At 35.8% G+C, this 18,762-nt stretch overlaps 1 protein-coding gene across 3 annotated transcripts in view; it reads left to right on the top strand.

The window, feature by feature from the left end:
* Hmcn1 (hemicentin 1) overlaps positions 1 to 18,762 on the top strand; it is a 381,331-nt gene that overhangs the window by 83,679 nt on the left and 278,890 nt on the right. For all 3 annotated transcript variants that reach the window (XM_048809830.1, XM_048809832.1, XM_048809831.1), the window contains exon 2: positions 12,767 to 12,837. In XM_048809830.1, coding sequence (XP_048665787.1) covers positions 12,767 to 12,837 — 71 coding nt within the window. The remainder of the gene's footprint in view (positions 1 to 12,766; positions 12,838 to 18,762) is intronic.

Here is an 18,762-nt window from a genome sequence, read left to right as displayed (position 1 = left end):
ATGCCTGTTGCACATGCCTGGTTTCCATCATAAGGTGAGAGAGAACACACTAGCAGAAGCCACGGTTGCTTAGTAACCTCGTGTTAGTAGTGATGCCCTGTCATTTTGTCCTAGTTTTTCATTAGAAGCGAGACATTAGGTCTAGTGTATACTCAAGGGCAGGGGATTACATGAGGGTCTGGATTCTAGGTGGTAGAGACTGTTGGAAGCTATTTTAGAGTATGCCTGCCACATATGCAAAGTACCCAGCAAATAGCTGAGTCATAATTCAGAGGAGTGAGATATTTCAGAGCCTTGTCAGAAACTTAGGACCTGAGTGAGTCTTGAGGACAGGTTTGACAAGTAAATGGGGAAAGCAGCCTCATATAGAAAAAAAATATAAACAAAAGAGGAGGTGGGCATTTTTCCAGATTACTTTGAAGACGGTGACAGATAATATAACTTGGCAGTAGCATTTTAATGTAAAATATTAATGAGTAATTTGAAACCAGAAACTTATTTTTGGCAAATGTTTTTCCTTAGCCTTTTTAAAGTATTAATATGTATCATAAAAGTTGAAATGAAAGATTAAGTATTTCTGAACTGTGCTTAATCATCTAACTTCAAATTTGCAAATCTGATTCAATGGCATGTTAAAATGATGTTTTATTAACTAAAAGTCTACTTTCTTGCCTTTGAAGATATCTACAAACACACATAAAAATGATGCAAGTTTGATTTATTTTCATCTTATTGGTAAAAATGTAGACTTTTTTAAAAAAAGATGTATCTTTATAAGAATATAATTTGCCTACTTTCTTAGATGAAAATTCAAATTCATTAAGTTATCTTAAGTAGTGTTAGGCTTCTAATGTGAACTTTCAGTTAAGGTTTTTCCACATATTATAGTAGTTATTTAATCAATCATAATTCCTAGAATCATGTCTTATGAAAACTTCAGGCAGTAGCAACAGCACAGTTAGCATTTACTGCGTACTTAATCTGTCCTGAGCTCTGCACTGTGTGCATTATCCTCGTTAAATTCTCATGACACTTTTGTGGTGTAGCTATGACTATAATCCCCATTTGATAGATGTAGAAAGTGAAAATCATAGAAATTAGGGAACTTGAAAAAAATTTAAAATAAACCAAACTATAATGTTACAGAGCCTTGTTTCCAACCCAAGAGGTTTCAACTCCAGTGCCTGAGCTCTTAATGAAAAGAACAGATGGCCTCTTAGATCAAACATATAGTAAATGTGAGCCACGTGAGTGCATAATCCCAAATCATATGCCACTTTTCCTCTGGGTTCTGTCCATTTCTAATGGGATTTGGATCAGCAGCAATCTTAAGCAGTATCATTCAGTTTGGTTGGGAACTTTACTTGACCAAATCTCCCTTTCGAACTCTCTGCTAATTGTTATTACTAGATGCCTGTAAAAATCTCATGCTAATCACTGCACTTTGGTTTGAGCATAGAATGTATAATAAAGAAGAAAAAAAAACTCTGCCTTTTAGAGGTAAGGTTTTAAAAAGACAGCTTGATAGAATCAGTTAGCAGGGGTCTTCTTCCGAGAACCATAGAACTTAGAGCAGAAGAGGACACCCTTGTGTTTATCAGCTGGTAAGCAGCCTGATCACTGTGATGGAGAGTGCCACAGAAGTCTCTGGTTTCTCCTCTACAATAGTAGGAAAGGCCTGGCTATCCGCTGTAGCCACACTGGTATTTGTAGGGACTCACAGGGGTCTCTTTGCAATAGAAGTGCTGTGTTAGTGATTTGTCAACAGAGGGAGTGGGAATATATATTTTATCCTCTGGGGAGGATGCTTTCCCATGATCAAATATTAGCAGGTACAGTAAGTTGAAATGCCTTTGGAGAGGATTCAAACCAGAACAAAGTAATTAACTTCACTGACCTTAAAGAAATGAGGGCAATTTTGGAATCTGGGAAGCTTTAAGTTACCAACTACGGTAAACACTCTGAACTTCGTCGTAGTAGGAGAAATATTGAAATTTGAAATGGATGGTCCCATTGATGATTCAGTTTCATGTTCAGTGCTTACATTTATCCTAGATAGTTAAAATACTCTCTGAAATATAGAACTTGGAGAAGAGGAGGACACCCTTGTGTTTACCTTATACCTTGTTCTTACAAGGTATAAGAGGAAAAAAGCAAGGCATATACAAATGTGTGTCTGAATAGACATGTATTGCCAGAGAGTGTGGAGAAAACAAAAATCAATAGTAGGTAGGAAAAGAGCCAGAATTGGGCTGTCGTTAGATTTCAGGGTTAAAAGTCTGGACAGTGTTTCATTTCATTCAATCAAAAGGAATTATTTGTATAGTCAGTAAGGACTGACAGGAGGAAGATGACATTCCAAGGAGGTATGCACTCAAAAGAGATAAAAGCTTCAAGCGGAGAAGTTTGAAAGAGAACATTATATCCAGACAATGATGGTTCTGGTTAGACACAAAATACTTTAAATATTTCACCTTACAACTCTAACAGATAATGCCTCAAATCAGCAACTTGCTTGTTATCTTGCCTAATGCAGATATTTTTGTGCTTTTCTTTTTTCAGTGGCCATTGTAAGCAAATTAATAAGAGCCAAAATTTAAAGCTTGTATATGATCAAGTGAAATTTGTTCTTTTCTTTCTAAATTAGAAAATAATATAAAATTGAACACAAAATTAAAAGTACTCATAATTTCATCTATTCTAAACATCAGGTTTGACTTCCACATTGCCTTTCAGAATTTGTATATCTGGGCCTTTGGAGATAATTGCCATCAATGAGTACAATGTTATATTTTGTTTTTTAATTTAATATTAGATGATAAATATTGATTTGCTTGTCCACATGGAACAATAGTTTCATTGCTGCCTAATATTTTTTAGGGGACCATACATTTTCAATCATTTTTCTATTTTGACATCGTTTATTCATACCTTAAAATAATGTCAATGTGTTTTTTATTTCCAGTGAATTATAACAGAGGGAAAGGGCTTTATCACAAGTTACTTTTGAGACTTACAATACCTATCATACCCACAATGCTAATAAATTTTACAAAAGTGATGACTGTATATAATCTTACCAATAGTTTGACTATTACAGATTCATTATGACACTGGTTTGAGTAATAATCTTGGAAAAAAGTTTTCTTTCTTACAAGGTATATTTCAGTGGTGCTGTAGCTTACATCTTTTTCAATATAACTAAGTTAAAAGTTTTGTTCCTGTTTTTGTTTTTTCATGAATTTTTCTTTTGCATGGTGATTGGTTCTTTATTTTTTTCTTATAAATTTGAAGGATCTATTACAGGGAAAATATTTCCAATTTTTATTTTATATTATGTTTCAGATTTTAATTGAATTTGTTTATTAATATGTCAGTATTTTTCCTTGTGATTTCTAATACATTGTGAGAGAATAGTAGTCTTATTTGGAATATATATCTACAGGATGTAGATATGGATTCTAATTATATATTGTAATTTAGATTTAGTTAAAAATAATTAAAATGGTTACATTTACCAATTTTATCCATTTGGAGTTTATTTTAATATATACTATGAATTATGAATCAAATTTATATAAAAATCAGGTGCAGTGGAGAATACCTGTAATCCCATCGACTTGGGAGGCTGAGGCAGGAGGATCACAAGTTCAAAGTCAGTCTCAGCAATTTAGTGAGGTCCTAAGGACCTTAGCAAGACCCTGCCTCTAAATAATATATGAAAAAGGGCTGGGGATGTGACTCAGTGGTTAAGCACCCATATACTAAATTACCAGTACCAAAAATAATCCTGTGCATCCTGTCCTGAGATACCTGTTTATATGGATAATTTCATCTTTTCCAGTTATTTCGTATCTATTATATACCAGCACTCTTCTCCTCTCAATTAATGATGCTTGTAATGTCCTTTATTGTCTTCTTTGTCCGTTTTTATTGATATAAATGACCTTAGGCTTTCCCAAATAAATTGAAGTATAAGGCAAATGTTCCAAAATACACATAAATCAAAATCTCATAGGATTTTTTTCTAAATATATTAAGCCAGTGATATAACTTGCCAGGAGAATACACAAACTTGATTTTTAGCTTTCTTTTATGTGAACTTAAAAATTAAAAAGTATTTGTTTTGAAATAAGGAGTAGTGCTTAACCCAGTGTCATGATAAACCTGGACTGCTTGTGCTGCTCAGATGGTTGCTAGGATTCTTCAACATTCCTTAATCTGGCTTATGTTTGTCTCTTCTGGACAGCTGTAGACAACCTCTGGGATCAGCCAAAAATATGAATTGGGTAATTTGGGTGAATCTACATACCAATTAAATGCTGTATTATTTGCATTTAAAATGGGCATTGCACCAAATAAAGATGGATGGTAAAATTCATGCTAATAATTTACACCAGATGGCAGGGGATTGGAAGCAATAGAAGGGAATGAACCTTGAGCCACAGAGGTTCTTACAGTGTAAGAGAGGTCCCAGGCACCAGTATACTTCTGCAGCAAAGACAGGTCCATGCAAGCACCAGAAAGTTCTTTGTGGTTAGGCTGCCTCTGCCTTTGACAATATTGCCTTGAGAGGTTCTCCCTGGTACAAGCCCTAGGATCCAAGCACTGTGCTCTCATCTAGGAATGGGGACCAGTAAAGTTAAGCCAGCTGTCTCCTCTTCCTATAGACCAGCCATCCTAATCCTTGATGGACAGGGTACCCCCAGGGATATTTCAACCTTGGTGCTGAGGCATGCTTGGATTGGGAACGTGGGCTTGCCTTCCCCTGATGCCTGGCCTCTGGGCTCAGCCAGGGTGAAAGTATTGTTAGCCAGGAGCAGGGTGTGCTATCTCCATGCCCTGTTTGAAGATGGTGCTGAGTGCTTGTGTGCCCTGATCCCAGCCTTTCCCAACCCACATCTAGGTTCCTGTTGTTTCTGAAGGTGACAGATGACAGGAGTAGGAATGGAGCTATTGGGTTGGACCTGGGGCATCTGGAAGTGGGAGAACAGGTGTCGGAGGACCCATCCTTGAAGGTGGTGGGAAGGCTTCCATCCATTGTCCCATTGAACCTCTCCTACAAAACACAAATCCAAAGGAAAAAATATTTCAATATTATGACTGGAAAGTATTAAACTCCAAGGCGGGGCTCTTTTGAGAGCAGGGCCTTGTACAGCTGCGCTGGTCATAAATCCATGTGGTCTGCCCAGACACACCCAGATATTTCTGACTCTTATAATCAAGACTTCTCTCTTAAAAGTCTTTGTGCTTTCTGCTAACAATCTGAACCAACCTTAAGGATGTAGAACCTGTTTTTGAATGAATTAAAGCAAGTGTTCAAAGAAAAACATACATATTATATGCATATGTCCATTATATTTTTAGCATGTCTCTGCCATATTTTTGCAAATAAAATGTTTACTTCATAAATATGGCTTTGGATCACTTACTCTGTTTTCCTTGAAGACACGATCAAAAGACTACATACATTTGTTTGGTTGTTGTAGAAACTATTAGGCCTGAGGTTAAGCCTGTTTGCCCAACATGGAGAAATTTCAACAGTATTAAAGATTCTTTTATAAGAACCTGCAAATGGATATTTTTCTTCTTTATCAATATTTTACTTCTTTCACTTTATCCCTAACTGATGATGAGGTTTATTTAGAAAAAATATTAATGACTACGAATTGTTGCCTGGTGTTCAATTGTCATGGTTGGTGGGAAGTAACTGAGCCAAGATGCTACAGAATCTGCCCAAAGAACCATCAGCACTGATTCAATAGGCATTTTGAAAATAAAGTTCCAGAGAAACAAAAGCAGTTTCAGGAGGATAATGGAATTCCAGTGCATCTAAAGAGCTGAGCAGCTGATGCCCTTCTGTATAGTGACACCATGATTCTTACAGTTGGTGGAACAGCATGTGCCATATAGGAGTTGGCTGTGGCTTCATCTCCCAAATGGCAGGATTGACCAGAGACCTCTCGGCAATCATCTGGTTCAGTTTCTTTCAGCTCTCTGTGAACCAGTATCCAGATAAATAGCTGGGCTCCTCTTTAGGGATCATTATTTATTGACTTGTACTAATTGCCACTAAGAAAGCAGTCTTCAATTTAAAAAAAAATGAAAGAATTGACTAAGAGCAAACTTTGAAAGAAATTTCAAAATTTTAATCTTAAATTTAAAATACATTTCTCTCATTAAAAATGTTTAATTATATTTAAAAATTTTTAAATGTTCTTGAACATGGTATTTTCTTTTTGTTTGCTTTTAGAATATCTTGATCACATTAGGAAGCTTGTTAATTGAATCTTATTAAATAGAATAACAAAATATTATGTGTTCTGTCTTCTTAACTATACCGTATCAATGCATGGATATATATGGAAGCTAAAAAATGCCATTTCATGTTTAGGATTACATGCAAAACTGAGAATCTGAATTTTGTTATCCAGTAAAAATCCCATGGCTGTTTTTTCAAAAGTGCTTGCTGTTTCCTGGCTAAGGTCCAGTCTAAGCAATAACATCCTACTCTGTATACCTCATAGCCCTGTGTCTATCATTAAGGCCCACTTCCTTGCTTCCTGTTCTAAAGAGCTGTGTAACATTGCTTGATTCATGTTAACAACTTTTTATGTACCATTCAGCAGTCCATGAAGTAAATAGTCTTTACATTATACCTATACTATCTGCAGTTTTATTGAATTTATATGTTTAAGGTTAACATACAGCTCATTGTTTAAATGGTAATCTCTTTGAATAAGTAGAACAAAATTCTGTTTAATCAATGTTCGATAAGCTGCTGTGCATGAATTTATCCTTCAGTCTGATTATATAAAATGCATCAAATGTATAACTTTATTGCCAAAACAATCATTAAGGGCCTTTCAGTGGTACTTAAAATTACCTGTTCTAATGTGGAGAGGAATGTACTCAATTAAATAATTCCTGAAATATTCTTGGTGTTAGCTCAGCATCGTGAATCAGTTGTGCTTTTGTCCACTGGATGCAGATCATTTGAAAATGGTGCTGGACAGCAACACTGTAAATGAAAAAGAAGGGAGAAATCCAGAAGGAGCATATCGTAGTTTAAATTGAAAACAGTACACATAAATATAAATTATTAATCTGATTTTCTGTAGCATCCCAAAGCAGGAAACATAACTTATTTTTTCATATAGAAAACAGCTTTAATGCTTTGAATATAGTTGTATACTTACACTAACATCTTTGTACACAAAGAGGTTAGAGTTGATTTGTATTAAATTGGTCAAGAGTAGAATTTTTAGTAAGTGGAACATGCTGAGTTTCAGCTCATGAAAGGGATTTTGAGAAGATCATGTTTCAATGCCTGGAATTTCTTTGCTTTTTTGTTAGCTTCTATTCATCTGGTGTTCTCTGCCTGGTTCATACCTGGATCTTTCCTGGTTAGCTTCCTTGTATATTCCCTACAACTCAGAGGTCGTCTTCTATAAAATTCGTCCTCCTTCTGTATGTGTATCACTTGATCTGTTGCAGATAGAAGGTCAAGATTCATTTAACTTGTTTTAAGTTTCCAACTACTCTTCAACTTCTATTATAACAGGCCTTCTGATATATGTATTTTGGATTCTCCTATAATGCCTTGCAAATAGTCATTAGTTTCACATACTTATGTGTATCTATCAACATGAAGACAAGAACAGTGTTTTTAAAGAAAGAACAAAAATTGTGAAAGCTGTTATCAAACCATGCAGAGCCCCAGAAAAAAGCAGTGAATAGTTGTTTGAATGGTAATCTCTTTGAATAGTGGAACAAAATTCTTTATTATCAAGAAATCACTTTTAGTAAAATGGAAAAACTATAAGGAGCAGAAATCTGTTCGTGGAAAGGAAAAGGAAGTAAGGAGTTGGATATTGATCTTGCCAAATGAAGCAGTGAAAGGAAATGTTACATTGTGAATTTCTTTCCATTATTTTCTCAAGTACAATCCAGCAACTCAGATTAAGAGAACAATGGCTGAGGTGCTGGAAATAAATCCAACCCATCTGATAAATCCCTAGGAAACAGAGAATAACAAAGTTATTGAAAAGGGGAAAGACCTTTTCAGTTTCAGACAGTTATTTTTTTAAAAACCAAAAGTCATCATCTGAAGTGTGACATATTTCTTATGTTTTTAATAATGTATGTTACCTTGGCATTTTTTTTGTTTTTAAAAATAAGTTCTATGTGGAAAGTTGAAATATTAATGACCTATATCAATAACTTACTACTAAACCAATAACTTTTCTACCTTAAAGTAGAAAAGAAGATACTCTGGTCACTTAGAAAACTAAGAAATTCTTATTGGATTGATTGGTATCCTCCCTGATCTGGTAGCATGGCCTTCAGGTCTATCCAGGAGGCTCCACGATGTGGTGACAGTGTAAGAAATTGAGGATATGAAGGCCTGGGTATAACCTTTACTCTTTTCCCTCTCCCCCTTCCTCCTCTTCTTGGGCCAACTAGATGTACACTGAGTTCATCCCCTGAAAGCAGTGACAGTGGACATCAGTGCAGTGGGGTGATCGTAGAATCATGTGGTGGATGCTGTGTCCTGTTGCAGGCACATGGTGTGTAGCCCTGAGACGGGACAGCTGCCATCACCTAAGCTGCTGCTATCCGTCTACTTTGTGAGGCTGTTGTAAGACTCAAGGGATCCATTGTATGTTACAGAGTACACTTGTGACTTTTAAAACTACATATCAAGGTGTGGGATAGCTGGGTCCTGTGGTGGTTTTATTCCTAATTTTTGAGGAATCTTTATATTGCTTTCCAGAGTACAGCTACATCAATGTTTATAGCAGCACAACTCACAATAGTCCAGTTGTGGAACCAGCCCAGGTGCCTGTCAATAGATGAACAGATTGAGAAAATGTGATTTTATAATATATATATAAATTACACACACATATACCCCACATTATGATGTATACATACACACACACATACACACACACACACACACACACAATGGAGTTTCACTCGGGCACAAAGAAGAATGAACTTTTTGCATTTGCTGGTAAATGAGTGAAACTGGAGATTATGCTAAGTGAAATAAGCCAGACTTGGAAGGGGTTGAATGTTTTCTCTGATATGCAGAAGCTAGAGCAAAGTAAGGGAAAAGGGCGGGGGTGGTCATGATCATAAGAATAGAGGAAAAAAATCAATGAAGTGGAAGAAAGAGTTTGAGGGGAAAGTGTAGAATGATAAAGGGGAAGAAATGTGAAATGAATTTGACAAAATCACATTGTGTGCATGTATAAATATGCCACAGAAATTCTACCTTAATATCTATAAAGCACTGATTAAAAATAAATAAAATACCTGTATACATAGATAGCTATAGGTTGTAACTTGTTACAGAACTTAGTTGAAGTATAGTGTTTTTTTAAAGAAAGTAGCCAGAATAAAGAATTTGGTTCTCTAATTTGAAACCCTGAACTTCACTTCTTTTTTGAAATATCCCTTTATTTCTGGAGAAGAAAAGTATTCATTAGTGGTCCCATACAACCTTTTCCATGCTGTTTCTGCCCTCATTACGTGGTAGTGTCATTACATATCTGCATTTTTATTTTCTCCTTCAGACTGTGGAGACTTTGAGGGCAGGGTCTGTGTTATCTTTAAGGTACTGGTGGCAACCACATCTAATAGGTGTTCCATGTATGTTGACTGAATACATTTGAGAAGGAATTTTCCAAAAGTTTTCATTGCATGTTTAATTATAGTAAGCACTAGGCAAGAGGGATAATTTTCTTTAGTCTATTAAAGAAAATATCCAGGTTTACAATAATAGTGACCTATGAGTATTGTTTGCCTTAAATTGGGAACTCTGCATATGGCCCAACGTACATATGGTCCAAAGGAAAGGAGGTGAAAGTTAGTGATATATTCATTCATAGAATGGAGATCTTGGAAAAGTGGGAATATTTGTAAGATGCCTAGGTTGCACAGTGTAGAAAATGTTAGTTATCTTTACCTCTTTCTTCACCACCAAAGTTTTTCAATTTCATTTTCTCTGGACCTCAGATGTTCTTGTCTGTAGAATATGGGGATTAAACCAAATGATTTTTAATGCCCCTTCTAGCTCTATGATTCTATTTGGAGATTGATGGTTGTTTATTTTTGGTTGGGTGGATTTTCTTAGTAAACCACTGTATAAAATATGCTGAATAATGAATGCAGAGAGCATTATTATCATGCATGTTTATTCTTCCCATGCTTTTATTATGGGCACTGTTATCAATTTTACATTAAAATGAGGTAGAGACAAGACACTGAAAAGCCCGATTTAAATCCTACCTCTTTTAGACTGAGCGGTGCATGAGAAGATGAAATACAATAGAGATAGCAATGGGTATGGTGAGGGGGTGCAGTAGCTTCATAGTAAGGGGTATTAACCAATTTTGGAGTTTGGATAAAGAGAAGAGAGACTTTGGATTGCCTTTGAGAGTTCTCTTTTAATTTTACAAGCAGTAGAGGCCTGTGTTCAAGCAAGAAGTGAGGACAAAGTTTTACCTGCTGAATGTCATCAAAAGCTTGGCAATGGATGAAACTATCCTGAGCAGAAAGGAAGGGAAGAGGAAATTGCTAATGACATAACTGGCACAGGGCTCGTTGAATGAAGAGAAAGACTGGAATGGAGGCAAGACCTGATAAGGAGGGTGACTGATTTTTGCCCCATAGTCCTATCATTCATTTTTTTTTTTTTAAAGGTGGAAAGAATGCTTACAACTGGAGTGTTAGCAGCTTTGGCAAGCTGTTACCTCACCTGAGTATTTCTCTTAACTGATAAAAGATGTATCTCAGCTGTTCCATGTGGTTTGCAAAAAAAAAGTTTGTTAATGAGCTTTAAGAGAGATTTCCTATCTGTGCTGAAAAGAAGTGTCTAGTTGAGAGTCTCTTGTTGAGTAAAATGAAGACTAATCAGTCCTCTTATTAGCATCCTTTGATCCCACTCTTGAAGAAAAAGTATGTATCCAGAGCCCTTTTGTTTATCATTACAGGGATTATTGTTGCATGTCTAAACTCTATTCTTATACAATTGTTTTTTGTTTCCTGGCATTCTTTGTATTCCTTCCTACTTCTTGAGTTTTAAATTGTAGGATTATTTCAGTATTAAGCCATGGAGGAACATAGAAGATTGGCTTGACAGTGCTGCTGACAACTTATATGTCAGGGTGTAACTGTCTGGCGTGTTCATCACTGTTTCGCATTCCTTTGCAAAGTATGCCTTTGTTTAGTCTTGAGGGAGTAGGCTTCTCTCATTTTCCATACACTCAGGCCATGGCTAATGACGGTTCTGCTTGGTATGGAATGCAGATGTTTGCATTTGCACATGGTTTATCCAATCACCTCTCCATTCTTTTTGTAAACTGCAAGGTGTCTAATCTCTGGTGAAGGACTGAGGCATTTTTATCATGTAATTTCTAAGAAAAATCACATGAGTAATGGCAGACAAATTGTGCCTTCTTTCCAGTTTACCTCATTTATTTTTAAAATCCTACGGTCTGTTTTTGTACCATATGTAGCATGTTATAGAAGGCCTGGCTAATTAATTATTGTTCTTTGAAGTTAGAAAATCCTTTTCTAGCAGTATGTCTTTGAAGCTAGAAAGAGTTTGTAAAAATTAAATGTGAAGTATCTTTTGTATGTTGGTGTTGTAGTTGCACATTATAATTTTGGATGCCAGCTCTATCTCTGTGACATAAAATAGAAAACTTCTCATCTACCCTGGGAATTTAAACATGTCGGTACACATGATACCCAGATGAATTTTAATACCGTCACTTCAGTATATGGATGCTTTCTGGGGAAAGTAATTGATACTCATAAAAGGCCACTTCCAGATTATCTGTTTTTAAAAGTTTTTTTTTTTTTAATAAAAAAATAAGTTTGGGGGATTAAAATCTTTACTCCAGATATGCTGTATTCAGTCCCCAAATAATATGAATAATATATGTGTATATCAATATATGTATATTTATCTATGTCTCTATCTTAACCCAAATGGAATCTGAGTTCTTTCTCTGGAACTGACTAATGATTTAAGTCCTGACTCTCCAAGGAAGGCTGAAGCCTGATCTGTTCTCTGAAGCAGTGGTGTATATAGTATATCAGGACGGTCATGAAAGTGGCCCAGCCTTAAAGGCAATCATTATCTAAACCAGTGTAGAATGGTGATAGTGACACCCAGCCATCTTGGCATTTGGAAAAGGAGTTATAGGACTATCTCTTGCACTTTTAATGTCCTCATACATTTAATGTCTCTTCAAATTCTTAAGAACACTATGGGATAGGCAATGAGTGTTCACTTTTTTCCTTTGGGTAGCATTAAAATGTTTTTTATGAACTAATTTAGACTTACAAAAAACTGCAGACAAACCTACAATTTATAGTTGGGAAAACTAAATTAGAGGGTGAATAAGTGTTTCATTTAGATTCTAATGACAAAGTATGTGCTCAGTAAATAATGATTGACTGGGGAGAGTAAGGAGGAACCCCCACTGGGAGCCTGTGGTTCTTTGCCCTGTGACATTTTTGACTCCACAGGTTAAAAAGTCCACTCTTTTAGGTATGCATACCACAGGGTGAATGATAAGTTATTCTTTGGTAGGTATAAATTGAGAAAGAGTCTTTGATATTTTGCTAATTATGTGCCGTTAATCAGTAATATGTGGTACACAGTGAAAAGATATTGGCAAACACAGTAAAGTCTTAATTAATGCTGTCAATTAATATTTATTGATCTTTCATTTTATTTTTACAGAAATTGGCCCAGTGACAATTACCACAGATCCCAAGAAATTTCAATATGAGCTCAGAGAACTCTATGTTCAGGTGAGTGCTTGCCTTCAATTTCTTCTTGGGGGAATGGAAAACCATGCATGTTTGGCTGACTTTCCATATTTTTTAAATCTGAAAGAAGTAAATTGTTGGTTTTTAAGGGATGAAATACCACTTCATTTTTCTGCCAGTGTCCAGAATGAATTGAACAATAAGATTTTGGAATAAAGAGAATGGTGTCACTTATGTATTATCTAAGACAGAGTTGAGTAGCTGTTTGGCCCCCTTATAGAAGATATTAGTTGACCTCTGCTCTAGATGAGATAAGGAACAGTTAATAATCCTGCCCCCCAAAATATGAATGGCTTAACTAAGGAAATTTTGATATTCTATGCTGTCAGTTGACCATTGAGATTTTTGGCTGTGAATATAATTTGGTTGTTAGAGAATAAGAATAACATTTGTTCCAATACTATTCTAAAAACAGAATATAGATATCCCTCACTTACCTCTCCCCTCCAAATCATCATTGTCTTTTTTTTTTTTTACCTTTCCGAATTTCTTAAGTCTATTGACTTCTCTTCATTTCTGTTGACACCATCCTAATCCAGTAACTATGTCATTAGTCTAAACTAACAGAGAAAAGCATCTAAGTGATGTTCTTGCATTTCCTCTTGTTTTTGTTTTCCAGAACTTTCTCTAATCTGTAAACTAAAGGATCTCAATATGCATCTCTGATCATTTCGTCTACTACTGTCATCCACTTGTCCCCTTTCCTGTACCTCATCAAATTCTTCCCGTGTTTCTGAGTGACCTGAGACATGCCTCCCTCTCAGCCCATCTCGCGCCACTCTGTCCACTGGGCTCTGCAATCCTCCTCCAGGGACTTGCATAGAATCTCCCTATGTCTACATCCCCACCCGTCTTTTCCTGAGAGTTTGGCTCATGCTGTCTACTAACATAGGAAGTTCCTGTCCTTGATCCCTTAACTGAGTTTAATATCTTACACTGATAATCTTGTCTTGAATATCATTCCTCAGAGAACGCTGCCTTACCCTTCAGGCTTGGCTGTATCTCACTACCTCTATCAAAGAGCAGTTGGGGTTTCACATTGAAAGATTGTGTCTGACCCAGCTCATCATTAAATCCTGAAATAAAATGCCTGATGAGTAGAATGGACTCACTTTGTGATAAATTATGGAGTGAATATACCAGAATGTACAAATTAACAGAGTTCATATCAGAGTTGGAGGTATAAAACTTTGATTGGTTTCACTGTGAGGTGGATGACTTGATGAGGAACTGTGCACAGTAGGAACTTAGTTGGGGAATGAAGTGTGAAACCCAAAATTTGGTATTCCCAGTATGTATTCAGTGGTGACTCTGTTTTGTGCATGTGTCTATTTATAAATCATATCGTGAACTGAATTGCAGTTAATAAATCTGTATGTTGATTTATGCAATGACCCTTGACTTTTTTCTTTTCCTGAATTTCTTCAGAAAATGTTTCCTCCATCAATGCTCCATTTCCTTTCTCTTCTGCCATGTCATTCTCTTGTAAGTCAATATCTTGCCACTCATTTGTTATTCACTTTTTTCTTCCTCCATAAAGCAAATTCCTTGCCACTTTGCATATCCAGATTCTTAAAAAATAGAAATTTCTATGGTTTTTTTAATTTTTTTTTTATCTTGTACATGGATCATGGAAATCAAAACTGCATTTTCCGAGGTGTCTGTTTATGTTCCTGTATTCTGCTGTGAGTTCCCGGTGGCAAGAGCTCTGTAGCTCTCATTTGTCTCTGCTCCACCTGGGAATGAATTGGTATACTTTAAACCACTGTTGAATAAAGAAATGCCATTTGAGGGCGCTTCTTTGAAAAGTACCCTTTAACATCAAAGCTATGTCAAATATAATTGAGACTTGACTTGGTGGTTCAATTCTACTTTAAAAACCTAATGTTTTCATTGCCTTATAGAGATTGAGAAGAGCCAAGTAGTGGAGATTTCTAGTCGGTAGAATCTCAGGGAGGGATTTACTGTATTCATTCATTTTTTTCTCCTCTATGAGACTATTCCTGAAAATCTGGCCAGAATGAAAATACCTGCATTCCCAGTGAGACCCGGCACTGGCACTCCCTGATTTCCTGTCTTCTGCTGCAGGATTTGCAGTGCTCTGTTTGTCCCAGGGAGAAGGACCCTGATTCCTGACTCACCATGGACTCCCTTCTCGGAGCTCTCCCAACACCTCTGGGATTGAATCTGATACAGCCAGTCTAGAGGGCTGTGCAATTTCATCTCTGTTCAAAACCATAATTTTTCTTTCTTCTCCCCTGGGATGAAAGCTTGTGCCCATATCTCCCAGTTTCCTCTGTATTAGCTGGGCCTAATGAGTTTGGTTTCCTTTGCTTTCTCCTTCTCCATCCTCTTCCTCTTCTTTTTTCTCCTCCTCTTTCCCCTTATTCCTCCTCCCTCCCTTCTTTTCCCTTCTTCCCCCTCCTTCTCCTCCTCCTCCTCTTCATGAGATTGAAGAGGAAGCTTAATTAGAACAACAATATGGACAATAAATCAAATATTTGCTTTTCCTCTTCATTCAATATTGGGCCCTATTATTGGCATTTGGGGCTACCATAGACGTGTTTTTACTTTCAAAATTTCTAGTAAGTTATTCTTTTTAAAAATCAGTGACAAAAATTCATTAAGAAAGAATCAGATAATACATGTAACAATAAATGATGGCGAAGAAGTGGGGGAAAAGGTACACTCATACATTGCTGGGGGGACTGCAAATTGGTGCAACTATTCTGAAAAGCAGTATGGAGATTCCTTAGAAAACTTGGAATGGAACCACCATTTGATCCAGTTATCTCACTCCTTGACTTATACCCAAAGGACTTCAAATCAGAATACTATAGTGACATGGACACATCAGCGTTTATAGCAGTTCAATTCACAATAGCTAAGCTTTGGAACCAACCTAAGTGCCCTTTGACAGATGAATGGGTAAAGAAAATGTGGTACATATACTCAATGGAATATTACTTAGCCTTAGAGAAGAAATTATGGGATTTAGCAGTGAATGGATAGAACTGGAGATTATCATGCTAAGTGAAATAAGCTAATCAAAAAAAAAAAAAAGACTTCTCTGATATGTGGATGCTGGTTCACAATGGTTGGTGATGGTGGAGAGTGGAGGTTCACTGGATTGGACAGGGGGAAATAGGGGAAAGGAAGAGGGGATGGGAAAGGGAAAGACAGTAGGATGAATCAGGCATAACTTTCCCATGTTCGTATATGAATACATGATCAGTGTAATTCCACACCGTGTACAACCACAAGAATGGAAAGTTATGCTCCATGTATGTATATGTCAAAATACATTCTACTGTCATGTATAACTAAAAAGAATAAATAAAAATTTAAAGAGTCAGCTATAAAAAACCTGTAAGCTACAATAACCTAGTGTACTGATTTTTTCATTGCTTGCTTTTGAGATAATATTTTATTAGAGAATACAGAGAAGTAACTTGAAAAGCAATTAAGTTTTATAAATCAATATCAAAAACTAAACTTTACACATTTCATAAAATTTTAATGTTTTGTTGTGTGTGTAATTTCTGACCCTTCCTCAGTTTCCCTTCCACCATTTTTAGTAACACTCTCAAAGTTGCTGATATTAAGAGCAGCAAGGGTTGTTATGCCATTGAAATGAATTTGATTTCAAAAACATTTTAAAACACTCACTTACACTGGCTTTGAAAAAAAAAGTGAACTTGGCTTGATATAAATGAAACACTTGACTATTAACATTACAAGGGGCTCAGCTATTTTTTGCTTACAGAGATAAGGAATTGAAAAAAACATAATTAAAAACTTTCAAAAAAAATTTAGCAAAAACCACTATACTTAAATCATTAATTGTATTACATTGACTTCATTTTCCTTCATCGGCTTTCATCTGGAATACAGAGAAGTAACTTGAAAAGCAAATGAACTTTCTCTCTGGGGACAAGAATGAAAGACAAATGACAACAAATGGTGTTCAAATCACACAGAGCTTTGGGAATTAGTATGCTCATAAACATGTAGTGTGAAGTCTCGCCTTGGTCACATTCTTTACAAGAAACTATAATGCTTGTTGATTTTCAGAAAATGGTATTGGCACTGATAAGCCTTCAAGCATTTTATCCAGATGTTCTAAAGAACAAAAAAGCACATTAGTCAAACACTTGAAAAGGGAAAATGAGTAAATAAATAAGCAAATCAATAATAAAACCCAGGATTTTTCTACAATAATGTGATTACGGTGATAACTTTTATATAGATGGTTGATCCCCCAAACTGAAAATATTTACACACAATTTAATTCTTTCGTAAAAAGATTTTAATGAAATAGACTTAAAAAAAAAAAAAAAGACCAGGAATAAGACTAAATGTATGTGGAACAGCCATATAACAAGAAGAGTCAAGAAGGTAAGGATGGGGTCCAGTTGTTGCTTAACAGAAAATAATAAACAGGCTTATGGGCAGCCAACTTAGGTTGGGGAGGTGGGTTTCTCTGTGGGAGAGCAGCTTATACTAGAATTCACTGTGCAAGGAGAATATGAAATGTGATGGCTGTGTATATACCATTTTTTAAATCCATTCATCTATTGAAGGGCATCTAGGTTGGTTCCATAGTTTGGCTATTGTGAATTGTGCTGCTATAAATGTTGATGTGGCAGTGTCCCTGTGGTATGCTGTTTTTAAGTTCTTTGGGTACAGACCATGGAGTGTATGGGGATAGGAAAAATGATGGAAATCGCCAGACATCATTACCCTAGGTACATGTATGATTGCATGAATGGTGTGACTCTACTTTGTGTACAACCAAGAAGTAGAAAATTGTGTTCCGTTTGTATACCAAGAATTGAAGAGCATTCTGCCGTCACATATAACTGATTAGAATGAATGAATAAATAAATAAATAAATATGATGGCTGGATAGGTGAAGACGGTTAGCAAGATGAGAACAAGATAATACTGATTTTAGAAGAATAATTTACTATGCCAATTTGGATACACTTTACGTAATTTCTAGTATTCTAAGACTGATTTTTTTAAAAAAATTTATTTTTGTTTTTTTAGTTGTAGATGAACACAATACCTTTATTTGATTTCTTTCCATGTGGTGCTGAGGATTGAACCCAGTGCCTCGTGAGTGCCAGGCAAGCACCCTATCACTTAGCTGCAGTCCAAGCCCCTGATTTTTTTTCTTTACTGTTCTAAGGCTTGACCCCAGGGCCTCATGCATGCTAGGCATGTGGTCTACCTCTAAGCTGCATCCCCAGCCCTCTAGTATTCTAAATTATGCTTCTATGTAAAAGTATGCTTTTTTTTTTAATCATTGGAAAAAAGTTACCAAATAAAGAAAGAAAAGAAGAAAAAAAGAATAAAAAAAAGTAGGCATCTATGTCAGGATGTAAATATACAGTATAGCTGTTTGTACTGTTTGGTGGTGAACATGATTCAACTTTAAAAAAAAGCAGTTTTTGTTACATTTAAGTTTTTAGAATGTGCATTTGACATAAATTTATATTTTGAAGTACATATAAATGTTATATGTCTATAAACATACATATTTTATATCTGAGCATGTTTATACTGTAAAGAGAAATGGTCTGTATTTATTTAATTTAGGGCAGGAAGTATGATAAGGAGTCTTACTAATAATACATGTAAGAACTTTAAGAATAATAGAAGGGTGTCTGGTCCTAAGTGTGGGCTTCATAAATGCACTTTATTCTACTACTACTACTAACTCTAGTATTATAAAGATATTTCAAGAGAAGTAATCTCCAAGTATTTATGCCATAAATGAGCAATAGTTATAGGCAAGTGCTTTGTGAAAGGTTTTGCAAATGTTTGAAAGTATTTCTTTCAGTTCACACACACGCAGGACTCTTCCTTTCTACAAATGAGGAAACTCAAGTGCTAAGGTGT

Source organism: Marmota marmota, unplaced genomic scaffold (assembly GCF_001458135.2).
Source record: "Marmota marmota marmota unplaced genomic scaffold, marMar, whole genome shotgun sequence".
Classification (NCBI taxonomy): domain Eukaryota; kingdom Metazoa; phylum Chordata; class Mammalia; order Rodentia; family Sciuridae; genus Marmota; species Marmota marmota.
Note: the sequence above shows the minus strand (reverse complement) of the source record. Positions and strands in the feature narration are given on the sequence as shown.